Below are 19341 nucleotides of genomic sequence, written 5' to 3'. Positions count from 1 at the left end.
TTACTGATGGGAAATGTATAAGTGAAAGCGAATTATATCCTGTTTGATGTTATAAACATTACATGGCAAAATCGTGTATCTGAACTTCACAATATATCTGTCAGTTTTCAATTAACGAGTTATTTATTACTTAATATCTTCGAAATATAAACACTTATTTATGGTTTTAACCAATTTAAAAGTTGCTTTTATCTGCACTAAAAACGCTGCGCTTTAGAGGAAGCAGTGGAGTGCTTTAAAGTGCCCTCGGTATATTGTTGCCCTCTGAAGTGCTCTCCAGTCTTCAATGTTGCGACACGTGGCCCACCCACTCGCGGGCGGTTGCAGTGGCACTTGACAAGTCCGAGGCACCCCGGCAGTGTCAACATATTGTACGTGCGATCTTACGATACCACCGACACACTAACATTCTAACAAACGTTACCAGAGTATCACATGCAGCAGCGGTAAATAATTCACTACCAAGCCAAATAGAGAATCATAATTGTTTATTAGTATATACTCTGTTTTGTTTTACTGTAACTGACTGGAACCAAACCGGCCAATTAATAGATCTAACATTTGTTGCATGTACCGTCAGAACTTATTAATTGCCCGGTGCAATACAATACGAATATAAGCCGCTAATTGCAGTGTTTCCGCGAATTATAACTTGTGTGGCGTATGATTTGTTTCCTTCGAAGTCAACTACTACACATTGGCCATTCTGAGAAGCAGCAGTTTTCCCGGGTAGACGAACCCTTGAGCCGCGGGTGGGTGGGCAGTTGGCGGCCGTCCCGCCTCTCAGATCATCCAGTATTTACGAGCCACGCTCCCACTCACAATGGCTGCCTTTACCTCAGATAATAAGGAGTAACACATCGCTCGCTCTACACGGCCTACATTGTAACACGAGCATGCAATGTAAGGTTTGACACGAAGGCATCCTGCTAGCTTTGAAATGTTTTTATTTGAGTTGGAGGCTCTTGCTAGTACAATTGACACTTGGATTTGCAATGTGTAGTTGTGAAAGCATAACTGACCTGTTATAAATACTTTATTATACAACACTATCTTATTGAGAGCGCCGTTTTACAGTTGGAGGAAACAAATCCCATAAATTAGGAGACGTATTTTTATATGTATTCAAAAATTGGGCAATATTGTTGTTGTAATGATGCGACGTTTCTTGATAGTAGGAACCTTTCGTGTAATGAGCAGAGGCTCGCACCACCTCATTAGATCAGGTCAAATTAACAGAAGCACTGCCGGCTGCGGCTGCGGCGTATTACAACAGGAAAGTACCGCGACTGCGAGAGATTACTAATTGTCGCTAATGTGGCCACGGTACCTGCCTCAACTGCGATGTAATGTAGCCCACTGTACCTGCCTCAACTGCGATGTAATGTAGCCCACTGTACTCGTATCTGCCTCAACTGCGAGGTAATGTAGCCCACTGTATCTGCCTCAACTGCGATGTAATGTAGCCCACTGTACCTGCCTCAACTGCGAGGTAATGTAGCCCACTGTACCTGCCTCAACTGCGATGTAATTTAGCCCACTGTACCTGCCTCAACTGCGATGTAATATAGCCCACTGTATCTGCCTCAACTGCGATGTAATGTAGCCCACTGTACCTGCCTCAACTGCGATGTAATGTAGCCCATTGTATCTGCCTCAACTGCGATGTAATGTAGCCCACTGTATCTGCCTCAACTGCGAGGTAATGTAACCCACTGTACCTGCCTCAACTGCGAGGTAATGTTGCCCACTATACCTGCCTCAACTGCGAGGTAATGTAGCCCACTGTACCTGCCTCAACTGCGAGGTAATGTAGCCCACTGTACCTGCCTCAACTGCGAGGTAATGAGGCCCACTGTACCTGCCTCAACTGCGAGGTAATGAGGCCCACTGTACTTACTTACCTCATTTGCGAGGTAATGTTGCCCACGGTACCTGCCTCCACTGCGAGGTAATGTTGCCCACGGCACCTGCCTCAACTGCGAATAATGTTGCCTCCTGTGTTGTGGCTCCTACATCAACTGCCAGTTAATATGGCCGACGGTACCCGCCTTAACTGTGAATAATGTTGTCTAGGTGTCTGTCTCACCTTTGATGCAAGGCACCGACTGTACCCGAACATGGCTCGTTTTAACAGTCATTCTCAGAAACCATACTTAGCTTGATGTATACGAAATGTTATTACCATTGCATCATCATTATACGATTGCAGGAAGTAACTAATGGGGACTGCTTTGTTTTCATATTGTTCTCCCACGCTATTGTAAACACTGTGCCGTGAAGGTCATGCCTCCACAGAGTGGAGTAGGACATAGTTACAGAATAGTAATTGATTACTATAGAATGTGAGATTGTAACTAATACAAATCTAGCTCTGATTAAAAGATGTGTTTAGCTTTAAAATAAAAGTTGGTATTTACCTGTTTATGTAAATGATTCTGTTAGCCTAAAACCAAATATTGGTTTTTTTTTCTTTTTATACACTAAATTTTAATGGGTTTCTTAGAGACTAAAGATTGTCTTACTGTAAATAAAATTTGCTCTCAATGTTCAGCATTCAATCTTATGTAAACTAAGTTAATAAAATACTCCAGTAAGGTTCACTTTTCGCTGGTTTATACCTGCCAGTAGAACCTATACCGGGTACAGCAAAAACCAATGTATCAGTTAAATCTGGGCAATCTACTGAACATCCTGGAGCACATCACTAACCGAAAATGTCAAGATAATGGGGTAAAAAAAATTTTTTTTTATTTAATAAATTAATAAAATTTAAAAAGTATATCTTTTTTCTATATGTATTGAATCAACCAAGTTTACTGAAACATACATATTTTGAAAAGGTTTTTTAAAATTCCTTGTTGTTTTGATATAATTATTTGTAAACATTTTAATAAATATATTACTGCCAACTTTGTATCCAGATGTCTTCTTGTAAGGAGGTGTCAGCTCTTCACGATAAATTTTATGGTGCAAGTGTAGTCCAGATGTTGGGAAGTGAAGCATAGAATTGTTGTATCAGATTGATTATTGTCTTAGTCATACAGGGTTTACTGATTTCAGTTATAAACAAATCTTTTTCTTTTACAAAAATTGTTATTGTACAGTGTGTGACTAAAAAATAAAAATTATTAACCTTCGGAAATTTGTACTAACTCAACAAAATACTCATACTTTTGGATTTTCTAATAATATCTTTTTTGTCATTGCCTGTAAAAAAACAATAATAGTATTAATAATTGTCCCAGTTTATTGTCTCATTCATGAGCTCAATCATGAGTTTGTTTAAAACTCATGAGATCAATTATAGACTGGGAGCCAAGAACCAATTTGCTCTGTATAAACACACAACTTTGTTTTTCATGAAATCAATAGAGAACTTACCACCAAGAAAGAAATTGATCATCAGCTGCACTAGTTTGGTAGAGATCAAAAGGGTTGAAATTATAAAATGATCATTTTTTTAGATCATATTATTTTTCGTAACTTGATACTCTTAAACTCAATTGTCTGACATGTAAATAAATGTTAAACCTGCGTCAGCTAACCATATACAGACCTTTACAGTGGCAATGTTCAGTCTCTTTATCTAGCTGTCTGACAGTGATTATTTATAAATCTGACAGTTCATTTTAAGTGTATAAAACTAGAAAAATATAATCTGAGAAAAGAAATTAGGTATCGTTATCATTATAAGGAAAAGATACATACACATATATTGTGTCGGGAATGAATTGCATTACAGGCATGTTATGATTAACCACTTGCAGTGCCCATAAAATAACATTTCAGTATTTCAAGGCTAATAGTTATTTATAGTGTTATAAAACACAAATCTGAAACATCTTAGTGTTTAGAAAATGGTATTTCCTCACTATAAACTTATGAGTTGGCACATGTCTATGTAGGTGATTTGCTGTATAAGCTACTATAATTTTAGAATTTAATGTTTATTGTTCTTGTTTGACAGTTCCTTATAACTATTGCATATTTATGTTAAACATATAAATTTGATTGTTGCAACATTTATTCATAATTTTTAAAATAGTTTTTCAATGAAATCTACCCGTTCCAATCATTCTCATAATGGAATTACAATCATTTTTAGGAGAAACTTGTGATACTACTTATTTTAAGTGTATTTTAGCATTGTTTGGTAATAAATATACTCTAAAAGTTACAAATATCACTTTATCTCAATAATAAAACGTAAGAGTATACCACACCACATGCGCATAAAAGGCGTCACTGAGGTTGCATGGAAAATTTATAATCTATAACAGACAATCATACAAAAAAAAAACTGCATGTCTATGTAGATGTGAAGTTTCATGCAAAATTTAAAGTCAGGGATGCAATCTTTCTCTACATATCTTGCCACATGATATATTCAAATTTTGGTCATTAAGTTAGGTTCTATAGCAATGTTCAAATAATAAAAGTTCCAGTGAGCTATGGAGGGAACTGCAACGCAAGGGTGGGCTGAAATTAAATCTTTCCACTGACTTTTAACATTGACTCTCCACTCTTATTATTTTCCTTTTTACTCTTTGAATAAAAATGTCACATGTTCAAATCACGTATGATCTTACGCAGTTTGTTTACAAATTTATTTATTCTGCTATTTTCCCGTTGCCATCATGGTTATCCCATAAGATCCATGTATTTGCTAACACTCTGCCAAACTCCATAGGGTGACATGCACCATCATCTAACAGTGTTGCTCATATAGAAATAAAGTTTCATGCAACATTTCAGTAATCAAGGTAATTTTTTTTTAGATATCTTGCAGACAGATAGAAATAAAGTTTTTCCAGCCTTTCAAATGGTAAGCTTTGCTAAAGCTCAGCTGAGATTAATTTTCCTATAAATTTACTGTGTTGTTGGTTATTGTCTTCTACCAATTTATGTAATAGGTCTACTTTATAAATTTTCACTTCAATGAGACTGCTTTACAAAATGGGTAAAATTGATATTTTTACAATAAAACATTTAATCATATTTTGTTTTAATATATTACTGTTTTTCAATACTTAACTGGTATTTGCACTGATAATGCAGTAGCTTTCTCATGCTTTATCATGCAACTAAGCAGTGTAATAATTGTCTTCTCTGAGGAGAACAATGTGGTTGTTCTTCTGGATATGAGTATCCAGAGTAAATAACCATGTCTTATTGCGTATGAATTATAGTCTCTCATTTCGATGATAGTACTCCAGGAAGGTCATATAGAAGTAAGCTAAGCTATTTATTACAGTTTTGACAAAACAAGTTTTTTTATATTCAGGATATAAACTAATTTTTTATTAACATGTGATTCACACTATGTCGAAAACTACCTGTCATAAATTCTTTCAATATTTTGTCCGTGCTGTGGAGAGCCATCTTCAATGAACAAATGTTAAATAAAAAATGTAGTTTAAAACTAGTTTCCGATTTAATGTATTGGCTGAAGATGGTCCTCCACAGTGAAGCTGAAATATTACAAGGATTTAATTGTATTAGTAAATGTATTAGTTAATTGTATTTAAATGTATTTAACTGTCTGATAGACAGTGTCAATAGGAAAACTTAGATGTTAGTTACAACACCAGTTGCAAAAGTCTAAGAAACTAAGATTACTATTATAAAAGGATCAATTTCTACTACTATTGTGATCCAGAAAATTTGACTATTCAGCCATTTATGGTATAATAGAACCCTTATGGAAGAACCTAATATGGATGGATGTATGAGTGAAGTATACTGCACAAAACACTAGAGGATTTATCTGGGTATCTTTCACAGAAATTATGTCCTCGTAACAGAGGAAGTATTAGTATTCTCAATAATTTTAAACATAGACTAACTGAAGGACTTTCGAATCATCCTGCACCATCACTATCAGACTGGATAGCTTTAGATCTGCATTTCTGATTTAACTTCTTTAAGATTATTATATGTTGTTCCAGAGTGTGATGGGAGCGGACCTGGTGATCCGGATACCGGACAACCTGAGTCAGGATAACAGCTCATACCGCCTGGCCTACTCACCACCCCACGGTGTGCCTCCTCCTAACACCACCATACCGTCCCGCGACATCGGAGACGTCATACAGTTCAGTAAGGGGTTGCCGGGCACACGCTACGAGTTCTGGCTGTACTACTCCAACAACACGCTACACGACTGGCTCACCTGGACAGCTTCCATCACTACAGGTCAGTCTTGACCACACACTGTGTTAACTCAGACTTGTAAGGAAACAGTTGTTCAAAATCTAGTACTGCTTATAATGATGGATTTTAAGTAAAACTACAGATGCTAAATGTAGAAAGATAGGGAACATAGTTACATAAACTCACTGTACTGATATACTCAACTGTAATGCATGTGCACAAGTGACAGACGATTCAGCGTCTACTTGCTTGGCGGGCCGTCATCATTTGCGTGTCTGTATATGTATATATTAGAGACAGTGTTTACCCACAATGTTCCAAAAAGTGTTTATCTCTAGTTAGTTTAATTTTTTATGGGTTAAGCGGTAGAGAGGACTAACTCTCCCTCTAATAAATCTTCTTTGCCCTGTGTAACGGTTTGTAACGCTGCCGAAAACATCCCCTCCCTCCCTAGCGGTGTTGTGCTTTATAGATGGCCCCTGTGTCGAGAAGAATGTTAAGATGAAACATATTTTAACAATTTTTTCTTGATTGAGGGTTATTTGTCATGTTAGCTTCCTCTACAGATGACAACACTGAGCAAACTTTTGAGTGTCAAATCCCAGTGTACTCTATGTTGTAATTTTGTTATTTTATGCGGATTTGTGTTATTTTTATGTCATAGAAGACATATGTTCTATTATATTGTAAGTTATATACTTGTCAAGGTACCTAGATATAACAGGGTGATTCGGTTAGTGTTACCGGCACGTTCTGAGCTGATTGTACTATAAAAAATAAAGAAAAAAAAAAAGTTCATATAAACATGGGTCCGGAATTGCTTCCTTACTGGGTTATGGCCAATTGAAGATTTCACCAAATATTGTGTGCAGGAGGTCAAATGATGATTTGCCGCGTGTTTATGAAGAGATATTTATAGGCGAATGCAACTTTTTCTAAACAGATTTTTAGATGAGAAATTGAATAAAGTTCATCTCATAGCTGTATCTCTCATTTAGTTTTTTTTGTTATACTACAAAAAAAACAGAAATAAATAATTTTGAAAACACTTTTTTAAGGTTTAACTTAACGGACAATTATTTTGTTAAATAGGCATTGGAAGACCACATTTTTACAAAGAAACTTGCAGAAAATTTAATTCTGAATAAAATTATGTGCCACACGGCTATTAACAGCGAAGTATTAGTTTCTGGAATTTAATTTTACAACAAACATTCTACAAGCAAGAAATACGTATTTAGTAAATAAACACCGTAATGTAATGATATAAGGTACACAAATAATTGATTAGCATACAATTGTAAATACGATTTTAATAGATTAATGCTCAACTAAAAAACAATAATACTATTACTTTTTAGGACTATCCAAATGGTTACATCATGTACCTACATATCTTTGTCACGTTAGCTTTACAGAAGGTAAATTATGTTTTTATAAGTTGGTATCACAAATCAGCTGTTCAAACAATACACTGCAATTTATTGAGGAATCCAAATTATTTGTTACCAATTCTGTACTAGTTTAATGAGTGCAATTTAATACAATTAATTTACTACTCGTTTGTTAGTGAAGTGTATTTTAAAGTAACTTACTATCACAATTGCAATGCCTTTGTTATTTTACAACGGAAGAATATGCCGACATTGGTATTTGTCTTAGGGTTTTGTGACGGAAATGCAACCGCTGCTACTGCAGAATACCGAAGACGATTTCCTTAAATCGCAGAGTTCCAAACCCAAAAACGATCAGTGGATCATTTCGTACCTAAGAGTAACAGGTAAACTTCCTAGTATTAATAATTATCGGGATCGCCCTGCCCAGAATAATGTAGATATGGAAGAGGCTATAATCATGGCTACTGAACGCAGTCCTGGTGTCAGTACACGGTGTCTTTCTAGGCGATTCGCAGTGTCTCAGTCCTGAAGTATGGAGAACTTTGCGCAAAAATAGCATGTTCCCTTACCATAAACAACAAGTTCAAAGTATTCAACCAACAGATCCTCCTCTTCGATTGGAATTTTGCAACTGGTTAATTAGAAACCGTCAACATCATAGAACCATTTTATTCACTGATGAAGCTCAATTTACCCGAGATGGCGTCAACAACCTTCACAATGAACACACTTGGGCAGAGGGAAAAAATCCACATAGTACAATCGTGCGCAACTTTCAACACAGATTTAGTGTAAATGTATGGTGTGGACTCATTCATGATCGATTAATAGGACCATTCATTCTCCGAGGACATCTAAATTCCCGCATGTACCTAGAATTCCTTACAGAACAACTACCACTATTATTAGAAGATGTTCCATTTAGCAGCAAGGTGCAATATTATTTATCAACATGATGGTGCCCGACTGCCCACTTTTCCCATAATGTAACAATGCACTTAAACAAGCAGTTTCCCGGGAGATGGATTGGTCGCGGGTGGACCACACACTTGGCCACCAAGAATCACCAGATCTAACTCCATTAGATTTCTGTATATGGGGTTGGATGAAGAACCTGGTGTACCAGGAAAAAGTAAATACACTTGAAGAGTTAAATAAATCGAATTGAAGATGCCGCCGCACAAATCAAAAACAATCGTGCAGCGTTGCGGAGGATAACTCGATCAATCAGAAAGGCGAGCTGCTAAGTGTATTGAAGTACAAGGACTGATTTTTGAACACCTGTTATGAAAGTGGTACGTAGTATTATAAGCTTTAGATGAAAAACAATAATTTATTTAAAACTTAATTTAAATTGCATCCTAATAAATCTTATGTGTAGGCTACTCTATGTCATTAAAATGCGGTTTTTTCTTTGCTTTGGGATTTTCTTGCTTGGTAGAATGTTTGTTGTAAAATTAAATATCCAGAAACTAATACTTCGCTGTTAATAGCCGTGTGGCACATAATTTTATTCAGAATTAAATTTTTCTGCAAGTTTCTTTGTAAAAATGTGGAGTCTTCAATGCCTATTTAACAAAATAATTGTCCGTTAAGTTAAACTTTAAAAAAGTGTTTTCAAAATTATTTTATTTCTGTTTTTTTGTAGTATAAACAAAAAAACTAAATGAGATACAGCTATGAGATGAACTTTATTCAATTTTTTCATCTAAAAATCCGTTAGAAAAAGTTGCATTCGCCTATAAATATCTCTTCATAAACACGCGGCAAATCATCATTTGGACCTCCTGCACACAATTTTTGGTGAAATCTTCAATTGGCCATAACCCAGTAAGGAAGCATTTCCGGACCCATGTTTATATGAACTTTTTTCTTTATTTTTTATAGTACAATCAGCTCAGAAAGTGCCGGTAACACTAACCGAATCACCCTGTATATCCAAGTGTATACCTAGATACCATCGGCCCAAATCTTTGATGCCAGTTCTTGAAAACTGTGTACAATCAAAGTTGAATGCATTTTGAACATAAAATAATACTTATGTTAAGATTATTTTGGAATTCTTTCAGGCATAAATACTATGAAAGCTCTTGGAAAGTTGTAAAATACATACTATGAAATTTTTAAAACAAAAATTACATGTACGACAACAATGTAGGCCTGTAATAAAGGTTTTGATATAATGGACCAATAAATTTTATTTTTATCAACTTATTAATTAATTATTAATTATTTAATTAATTTTTCATGGTGTATCAAATTTTAAAAGTTTTTAACATTGTGTACTGTAGGAATCGGTACTGTGACCCTGTTTTTTTATAATGCCATAAATGATTTTTCACTCCATAATCCATGCAGATCTATTTGATATCCTGAAGATAATATTGTTTTAAATAACAATGAGTCTTTTATAAATTGAAATAAGACTTAACATTAATTCATGTTGTCTCTGAATTGGTTCAAAATATTTTCTGTAGAACAGCAGTAAAACTGAAAGATTCATATTTTCTCTGGTATGTGTTAATGACAGCAGTGTGAATTATTAGTATTCATGTAGAATTTAACTTCATTAGAAAATCCATGTTGACAATTTTTGTCAGAAATGATATTACTATCTGATTCATAGACTGAATAATAAGTGAATACAGATAGATATGTTAAGTACAGCTTACTATATTTTCTTTAATTCCTATTTATTATATAGAATAATCCTGGAAATATTATTAAGGCAAGAAAAGTATTCATCTGGCCAAAATAGGGTTAAGAATAGTCAAAATCATTTCTTCTAACTGACCTTACTTACTCTTTAGGCAGGATATTTATAACCATGTGACCACAAAGTACAAATTTGTATTTGCCATCAGTAATTTCATAAAATAAAAAACTGTAACCTTTAACAATGAAGATCAAATTGTTTAATAACCCTCCAGAATATGCCAATACAGTGACCATAAATAAAACTATACAATAAATAATCGGTTGAAATAAAAGGCTTCTTATTCAGTGTATTCAGTGTTCTTATTCTAATTCATTGCATTTTTACTAGTTTCAATCTTGTTTCAAGTTTTAAGTGTTTTATGTAGTTATTGTCTGTTGATTTTTTAATATGTATTTGTTGAAAGTGCTGTTTATTTTTATCATAGTGTAGCATATTTTAATTGACTATTTTGGCTGTGTTATGTTACAGTTATTTAATATACAAGGACTATAAAATGAGAAAACTTGTTGTTAGTGTATCAAAATGATAATTTATTTATTCTAAATTCTGCTACACGCCTTATAACATTTTCAGTAAAATAAGGACTATGTCTGTTTTGTCATTAAAAAATATTCCTAATGACTTTAATGCCTTCAAATTTCCAATCATAATATATTATTAAAATTGTCTTAAACTTTGATACACAAATCCATGTAAATTTTTATCTTCTTCAATTGTTTCAGTGTATTTCAGATTCAAAATAGGTCTGATTTTTTAGTGGCTGTTTGTATAAAAACAAGCCATTTCCTGATGTTGTGAACTGTACAACCAGAAGGCCTAGATTTTGTTACGTTATTTATAGTGATCAATTTACATTACAGCAAGAATAGAAGCCATCATCTGCTTCTGTTTATAGTAAGAGGTAGAGTCCGAAAATTCAGGAGGCTGTAATATGATTGGTAAACATGTAAAAATAGCAAAATACATAAAACTTTATGTCTTTGCCATATTTTATTTTCTTATAGGATGTCAGTGCTAAACTATAAAAGTGCAATACTATACTGTAAATAACTGTAAGTGTAAGACAATCATACTTTTAGTATTATTAGTTTATAAAAATACAGGTCCTACCAAGGCATCAATTGTAAGTGATAAAAATCTGTAAAGAAGTGCAGCCAGCAGATTATAAAATGGCTATGGCAGATGATCAAGAGCAGGTGAACTGCTGAAGGTTACCTTCATTAGACAGTTTGTTGACTATGTGTAATGAGTGTTGCTATGTTTGTCATGGTTATGCACCTGGTCTGTCACTTTGGAGATCTTCTGGGAACTGTTGGTGTTGTGAAGCTAAGAATCCAATTAAATTCGTTATTGCTATTCTCGATTTTCTAAAGTGAAAAATTTCTGAATTTAACGTAGTTTTAAACTTCATCTCCATGTTAAAAGCAAATCCACAGTCCTGCTGCCAGCATTTAATCCATGTGTCCTCTTAAAGTAACTATTTGGGCTGTAAGTACATATTAGGGTCTTCTTAACTTTATTTATTGAGACTTGTACTTGACAAAATTATTGGTGAGCCCTGTGCTAACGACGCCTGCTCCATTTGGTTTAGAATTGTTTGAATGTACTCTGAAAATGAAAGACGGCAAAAGCTAAAGAATGACCTACTGGCTCTCAATGTCAAAGTTAACATCTCGGTATATAGCCTTTAAGACAACATCCACAATGAGGCACTGATAAGGCCCATGTGATAAATCCAATACAGCATCAAACTCTGCTCACAGATTTCATCATGTACTCATGTGGCAATTCTGACTCAGCCAAGAAGTTCGTAATGGCAAAGTGCCTTACACTGTCAAATGCCTTAGTGACATCAACCAAGCATTGTTTAGTAGACGCAATTTTGTCACAGTTCCAACAAGGTTAAACCTTTGATTGTGCTTGTTACACAGGAGATAAATTATTCATATACACAAGGTGTGCTCAGGTCCAGGGATATCAGTTATTCTGAGGTCAGATAGTAAGGCTGTGTCGTATAACTCTGATTGTTACCACTATTTCCATGCCTCAGTTTATAGAATTGGATGAGTTATCTCTTGTGTAACTAATACAATAAAAGGTAAAAATTAGGAGTGTGACGTTATCAGCTCAGGCATTCCCAAAACTACTCTGGCAAACATCAATTATGTCTGTTCCTCGATGGCCCAAGATCTACGAAGATGGCTGGTGACCACCAATGACATGATATTTACGGATCAAAAGTGAGCCAGCTGAACAGAGAATTTGTAGCATTGAAAATCATCCTATGGCATCAAGACCAGGTCCGGATAGGAGAGATTTTTGTGGCCAGATTTGAGAGAAATTCACATTAGGCACTGGATTTGAGAGAAAAGAGAAACTGCATCTATATTTCAGAATTTTAACATGTACAGCATAAATGGAAATAAATACTTTACATAGAAATTTAATATAACTGAGTTGGTATCATTATGGATAACAACTGATTGGTATTATTTAAATAAAACCATGTTCTATGTATTTGTTTTTAATCCACAGGTCCAAAAAAATACAATTCAATCCATTCTTATATCGTGTTCAATTCTCCTTTGACTTGAAATTCTTCCATGTAATTTTCAATTTTTTGGTATGTAAAGTATTCTAGTAAAGTATTGTTAACGTTATATGCTTATGATTTTCTTCATTAAAGTAAGCTTTTGTTTTCAGCACCTGACCCAGCAGCCAACTTGTCCATCAATGTAAGAGGAGGCAAGTCAGCCGTTGTATCTTGGAACCCACCAGCTCTCGGACATTATTCAGGGTTCAAAATGAAGGTATGTACATTGTGAAACGTATGAGGTGTAAATGATAGTGAAGTTTGCATTTGAGTGGAAGTTAATAGTTATGTTAGGAGGCTCAACCCAGTTCAGATGATATGTACATTGACCTTATGTACGTGTTCAAATTAATGAGTGCCTCTTTTGATTGTATGAATAACAGATATTTTCAATCGTTAATTGTTACATGTGAAGAATTGAATTGAATTTTATTTAATTCCAATAATTTAAAAAGACAAATTTTATAGAAACAAACTGAAATCATTACTATTTGTAAATGATATCTGTTATAACTTTGACTACATGGGCATCCTGCCTGAACGTAGGCTGAGTTGTTTCATCCACCATGTATGACTGAAAAGAGATTTTTAAATTCATTTTGAAAGAGAGTTAAAAAATACTGCAAATCTGAAATGAAATAAAAAACTATTATTAAAATTGAATCTACTGCGTTGAGCAGATTTTGATTTCTTTCTCTGATAGAAAAATAAACTAACACTTAAGATAACAGACAAGATAAAGTAACCAAACCGAAAAAAGTGCAGTGAAAAATGTGATTCAGGAAAGCAGAAGTTTAACATTAATTCAATTTCTATACTTATCGAACTGTGTCAATGAATAAATATGTTATACTTTACCTTGTCAAACATTCCAAAGTTGGATTATGTATCCACTGTATCTACACAATGATGGTTTAGAAAATACAATAACCCCACTTTAGAATTGTTTGTCAAGGTAAAATTATATTTTTTGTAGAAATTGATGATCATTTTGCTTGGAAGGACCAATGTTTGAACTCTCAGCTTGTACCTCAGCTAGAGCATACTACCTCTAGGCCCTCCCTTCTCCACCCTCTTCCCTACAAAGTGAGCAAATTACTGGAGTTGTTTCCTTTAAATAAAATAGTCTCTATTTGATAACTTTTTAAAACCCTCAAGTTTGTGTGTAAATCTCCAAGAGTAAAAACAAGTTTTCTGTATTATGTTTTTATATTTTGTACTATTTTTATTTCTTATTTTTATTTTATTTATGGTTAAAGCATTTCTAAGCTATTGAAAGAAATAGTACATTTCATTACTAGTCTGACAGTGACCTATTGTGGGTGAGATTGACACAGAAGGCGAAGCCAAGTGTGGGCGAAGCCAAAGTCCTGCAATAGAACTTTTGTGATGAGTATTGAATGATACTTTTCATGACAATACAAAAAAAGCACATACAGTTTTTTAAAAGATTATCTGACTTTTATAGTCTATTAATAATCCACTATTAACACTATTTCGTAATTCATTTTAATGAACAATCGGCTGTTTGAACATAGAACTATCAAAACAAATAAGTAAATCGCACTGATGTGTCCATAAGGGGAAATAGATGTTTACACAGGGAAAGTAATGTTTGGGAGAGGGGAACATGTGCTAACTTGGCTACAAGGAAAACGATGACTTTTGCAGATCTCAGCTGTATTGGAAAGTTGGCCATTACCATACAGAGTGATAAAAAATTGAGTTTTTCTCTCAAATTTATTGTATGTAATAATATTATTTCCAGGTAATTATAAATATTTTTCTAGTTGTATCATTTGCTAGATTACTTTAACAAACCAAATTTACATTTTATGTAATAGTTAAGTTTAATGCTTGTGAAATGAGTGCTGACAAGCACAATCCCGTAAAACAAAAACGTGGTAAATTCTATAGCTGTAGTAAGTTTTTGTTGACATTATGTTTATAGAGGACATAGTCTTAACAACAACAAAATTGAAGTGTATAAATTCTTTACTTATAGTAATAAATAGATACAATTAAAAAACAAAATATGCCCTTTTGAGCTGTAGTGGGTACACAGATACACGTGAAGTATTTGAAATATAATTTTAAACTCTTATTAGTTCATAGTGGTGAGAATGTTAAGTTTTTCTTAAGTATTCTTCTAATTTTTCCCTGAGCCCAACTCTTTAAGAAAAGAATTAACAGATCCAGGTGGTAGACCTTCAATATTTTACTTTATTGGTTAACGATGAGAGGTGTACAGATTATCTTTCAATCTGTCATACTCAACTACTGCATGTGAAATATAGATAAATAGTAGCGCAAAAAGATGATTTATACGAAATATATCCTGGCAATAAATTTTAAATTAAATCAGGCTGTCTTGACTATGGTTGTATTAAGTACTGTAATGACCAAAGCACTTAATTTCTGCAAATAATAAAACATTATATTCAGCAGGTAAGATTTATAATTTTTTTGGCAACTGTGTATTATATTTTTCACATTTTATTAAGGACCAGACAGGGGCTTCTAACGATCTCTTTGTTGTTTGGTTGTCTGCCAGTCTATCCCTTTGTTTGATAATACTTAATATAAAGATCCTAGAGATTTAAAATTGGTACACATGCTCCTCTTGATCCAAGGAGGAACTCTATTGGTTTTGAAGTTCAAAGTTCAAAGTTGAAGGCTAATGTTTAATCCTAATATAGAATTTTATGGCAACATGAAAATTGCTGTGCAAACAAATGTTTTAACGAACCGATTGCAATCATATGAAATTGGAGCACATGTGTTGGTTACTTTGTTAGATTAGTTTGTAAGATGTTTGTTATGTGATGTGTTTTGAGTTTAGCTCAAGTTCACTTTCCCTTACTTGCTACATCTGAAATCAAAATCAAGAGTCAAGTCTGCAACAGCATCAGATTTCAGATGTTGCACGTTTGGAAGGTGAACTGGAGCTAAACTCAACATTCGCATCTAATCAACCCTTCCCACCATAGCTGTGTTATGTGTACGTTTGTTATATTGTGTCAGGTCCTTCAATAGTCTGTACTGGTTCCTTTCCTTATAAGTGTGTAAAGAACACTGTACCAGTACCTTTATAACTAATATGTTTTGTTCATGTTTAATCTATGTCAGAGAGACTAACGTGAATGGAGATTAGTAGTGAGAATGTCATACTTCTTGCTAATAAATAGCATTCTTCTTCACTTGTACCAGCACTATCATCAAGCAGGTTATTCACTATTATTCAGCCTAACATGGGGAATCTTATAACATAAATGTTACATTATTTATCAACATTACTAATTAATTACAACATTTAGTTTTGAATGTAAAACAGAGACTGTTGCAGTTGTATGATGAGAGTGACTAATTTGTTTTTTGTGAGTACTTTAAGCTCAATAGTAGTGATTCTATTAGTAAAACCGCTACTTGTATAATATAAAATATCTCTCAGCTCAGTCATTTACACATTATCAGGAAACATTGACCTTTTAGTATTACCTTCACCAGATTTCTGACTCTAGCATAAAATTATATAATTTATATACTTGAAAGGTTATAAATAAGAATATGTTCAATGTAACTTACTGCTTGTGTTACAGGTGCTCAGTTACCTAGACAAGCCACAACCTCCACCCAGACTGATCAACCTGTCAGAGGATGCGAGTCCGTACACGTTGAGAGAGCTGACTCCCGGTGGTTCCTATCAGATACAGCTTTACACAGTGTTCGACAACAAGGAGAGTTCCGCCTACATCTCCCGCAATTTTACTACAAGTGTGTATTCTCTTCCCCATACTAACATCTTCATTAGCCAACATTTTAATACAAAAGTTATACCTACAGAAGTTATATATGATAGATGGCAATGTGACGTTTTGTTATTATTACTAAGGGGAGATGTATGCCCATAAGGCCTGCATGTTACATTGTCAATCTTTAATCCTGTTTTCTCTGAAAGTGTTAAAGTTATAATAATCAAATATTTTAAACCGTATTAGTGTAAGTCCCTATTAGTTTTTATAAATTGTTATTACAAAATTTAATATTATATGAATTTTTTAACAACAAAACTTTTGTTATAAGTTTTTTTAATGCAAAATTATTTTTTTATTTTTGTCTAATTACAAAAATCGTAGTACAAATTTACAAGGCAAGCCTATATTATATATAAGTGGTAAGAATTTGGTTCAATTTGCTCCTGTGGTTTTTAAGAAAAATTGGAGTACATCAGCAAAAAAACAAGTTTTTCAAAAATCACAAAACAAAATCTGGGCCAGTTGAAAATCAAAGCTTAGTGCACTCTTTAAAAAAATTCTGCTTCATAAATTAATTACACATACAATAAAAATTTAAATATGTCACATCACTGCACTCAACGATTAAATGCACTCACTGTAAATTAACATTTTTTAAATAGAAAATCAATTTTTTCGGAAAATAGGTGTACATAGAAAAGTGACATGACAGGTTTTTGGCATTGGTAATATTTGAGAGTCATTTAATTTAATAATCTAAGCAACAAGACAAATCATTGTGGCTCATAAATGACTTATTTAGTCAATTTAAAATTTGGACTGCAGTATATTGTAATTATCCAAACCTCAAGATTAACTGAAATGGTTTTTGATGTGCTTATGGAACACCGCTCGCCACTCTGCATCTTTTGTTGGTTGTTGTCAGTTTGATCAACAACAGTATATGGAGTTATAATATGCTTATTGGTTATATCTGGATAGTAAGTTATATCATTTATTGTATAAAAAAACCATTATTATTTATCAGTATTCAGTTTTCTTTTAATAAATTAAGATATTTTATTGCAATCTTCGTATTGTCTGAGTTTTTCCATATTCGAGATAGTCTCGGTCCTGTTTAGGCCGGTTAATCGGACTTCTACTTTTGGACATAGTACCCAGTAACACTTGTTACATTGTCTTATCATTCTTTTAATTTGTGTGTGCCTCTGATATCGAATTCTTTGATTGTAAACCCCCTTTTGCACTTGAAAACTTTCAGAAATTTCAGAAATATTTTATATATACATGGATTATTTAAAATTACTTCCTTATAGGACAATATAACTGATACATTGTGATTGCTTCACTTAATGCATACAGTGGTGTGCAACAACACCATTTTTTTCTGTAATTAGGTTAGTTAATTTTTATTTATAAAAAATATCAGTATAAATTACCTTAATCTATTTATTATTTTGAAAGATTTTGGCAGTATTTTAAAAATCTTTTGTTTTTTTTTGTCATCCAATTGTACAACAAATAAAATAAGTCTAATTGAAAACGTTTATTTATAAGCAATTTTTAAATAAATAAACAAGTCAAGGTTACACTGTCAGCAGTTTGTCCCACTTTTGTTTGGGATTCCTCAATATTTTTTGCCTCCTAATATTAGCAGTATGGGAATTCCATATTACTGGACAGATGTTATAATGTGTTGTGTGTTGTGCTCAGAACCAAACACTCCAGGAAAGTTCATTGTATGGTTCCGTAATGAGACAACACTTCTGGTGCTGTGGCAGCCCTCGTACCCTGCCAGTATCTACACCCACTACAAGGTCTCCATCGACCCCCCTGACGCTCAGGAGAGTGTCCTGTACGTGGAGAAGGAGGGAGAGCCTCCTGGACCCGCCCAGGCCGCCTTCAAGGGTCTAATACCTGGTACTGTATACGCAAGATATTTCTTCTTGTCAATTAGTTTTATATTATGTCATAAGAAGGAAGTTCATTAATAATGACATTTGTTTAGAACGTATTTTCTGTTCTTTTTTAGAATTAACGAATATTTACATACAACAATTCATGGAAAATAATCAATTGAATTTGATCATTAAGTATATAATATGTCTTCTACTTTTAAAATTTAAAGTGATACTTTTTTTATTCGTGATTTAAAGAAGAAGTTTCAGATAAGTTTTAGGAGATCCAACTTTGACAGACACATATGGTTGGATATATTTGCCTCATTTTATTAATAATAAAGTTTAATCTATTAGTATTGGTCACACAAATTAATCAAAGTTATTTCCTTTTGATAAATAGAAATTGAATGACTAAAGTATATTTTTTGCAATCAAGTTTCCTTAAATATTCCAATTTCTCCCGCAAAATTCCATTTTTATTAAGCTGAATTAATTCAAAACCAGCTATTCTTAATATATTCTGTTGAATGAAAATAATGGGCAAAAATATATTTTAAGTTTTTTTTAAATACATGTCAAACTATTGTTGTTTACAATATGTAAAATAATGTCTGGAAGACTTATTTTGTGAAACACATCAATTATCAACATATAACAGTTAAAATGAAAACAGTACACATAATGGTGCTACATTTTATTCTAAACAAGGTTAGATCTAACTTGAATTTAATATTAGCATAGGTTGCTTCCTTTTGATACAACTCATAAAAGCGCATTTTTAATTAATATTTCAAAATAAAAATAAAAAATATGCTAAATA

General features: G+C 33.4%; 1 protein-coding gene across 4 annotated transcripts in view; it reads left to right on the top strand.

Moving 5' to 3' along the window:
* The window catches only part of LOC124362648 (tyrosine-protein phosphatase 10D), a 97764-nt gene that overhangs the window by 37847 nt on the left and 40576 nt on the right, over positions 1-19341 (top strand). For all 4 annotated transcript variants that reach the window (XM_046817337.1, XM_046817338.1, XM_046817336.1 and 1 more), the window contains exons 2-5: positions 5952-6198; positions 12976-13082; positions 16465-16639; positions 18334-18540. In XM_046817337.1, the coding sequence (XP_046673293.1) occupies positions 5952-6198; positions 12976-13082; positions 16465-16639; positions 18334-18540 (736 nt within the window). The remainder of the gene's footprint in view (positions 1-5951; positions 6199-12975; positions 13083-16464; positions 16640-18333; positions 18541-19341) is intronic.

Source organism: Homalodisca vitripennis, chromosome 5 (assembly GCF_021130785.1).
Source record: "Homalodisca vitripennis isolate AUS2020 chromosome 5, UT_GWSS_2.1, whole genome shotgun sequence".
Taxonomy (NCBI): Eukaryota; Metazoa; Arthropoda; class Insecta; order Hemiptera; family Cicadellidae; genus Homalodisca; species Homalodisca vitripennis.
Note: the sequence above shows the minus strand (reverse complement) of the source record. Positions and strands in the feature narration are given on the sequence as shown.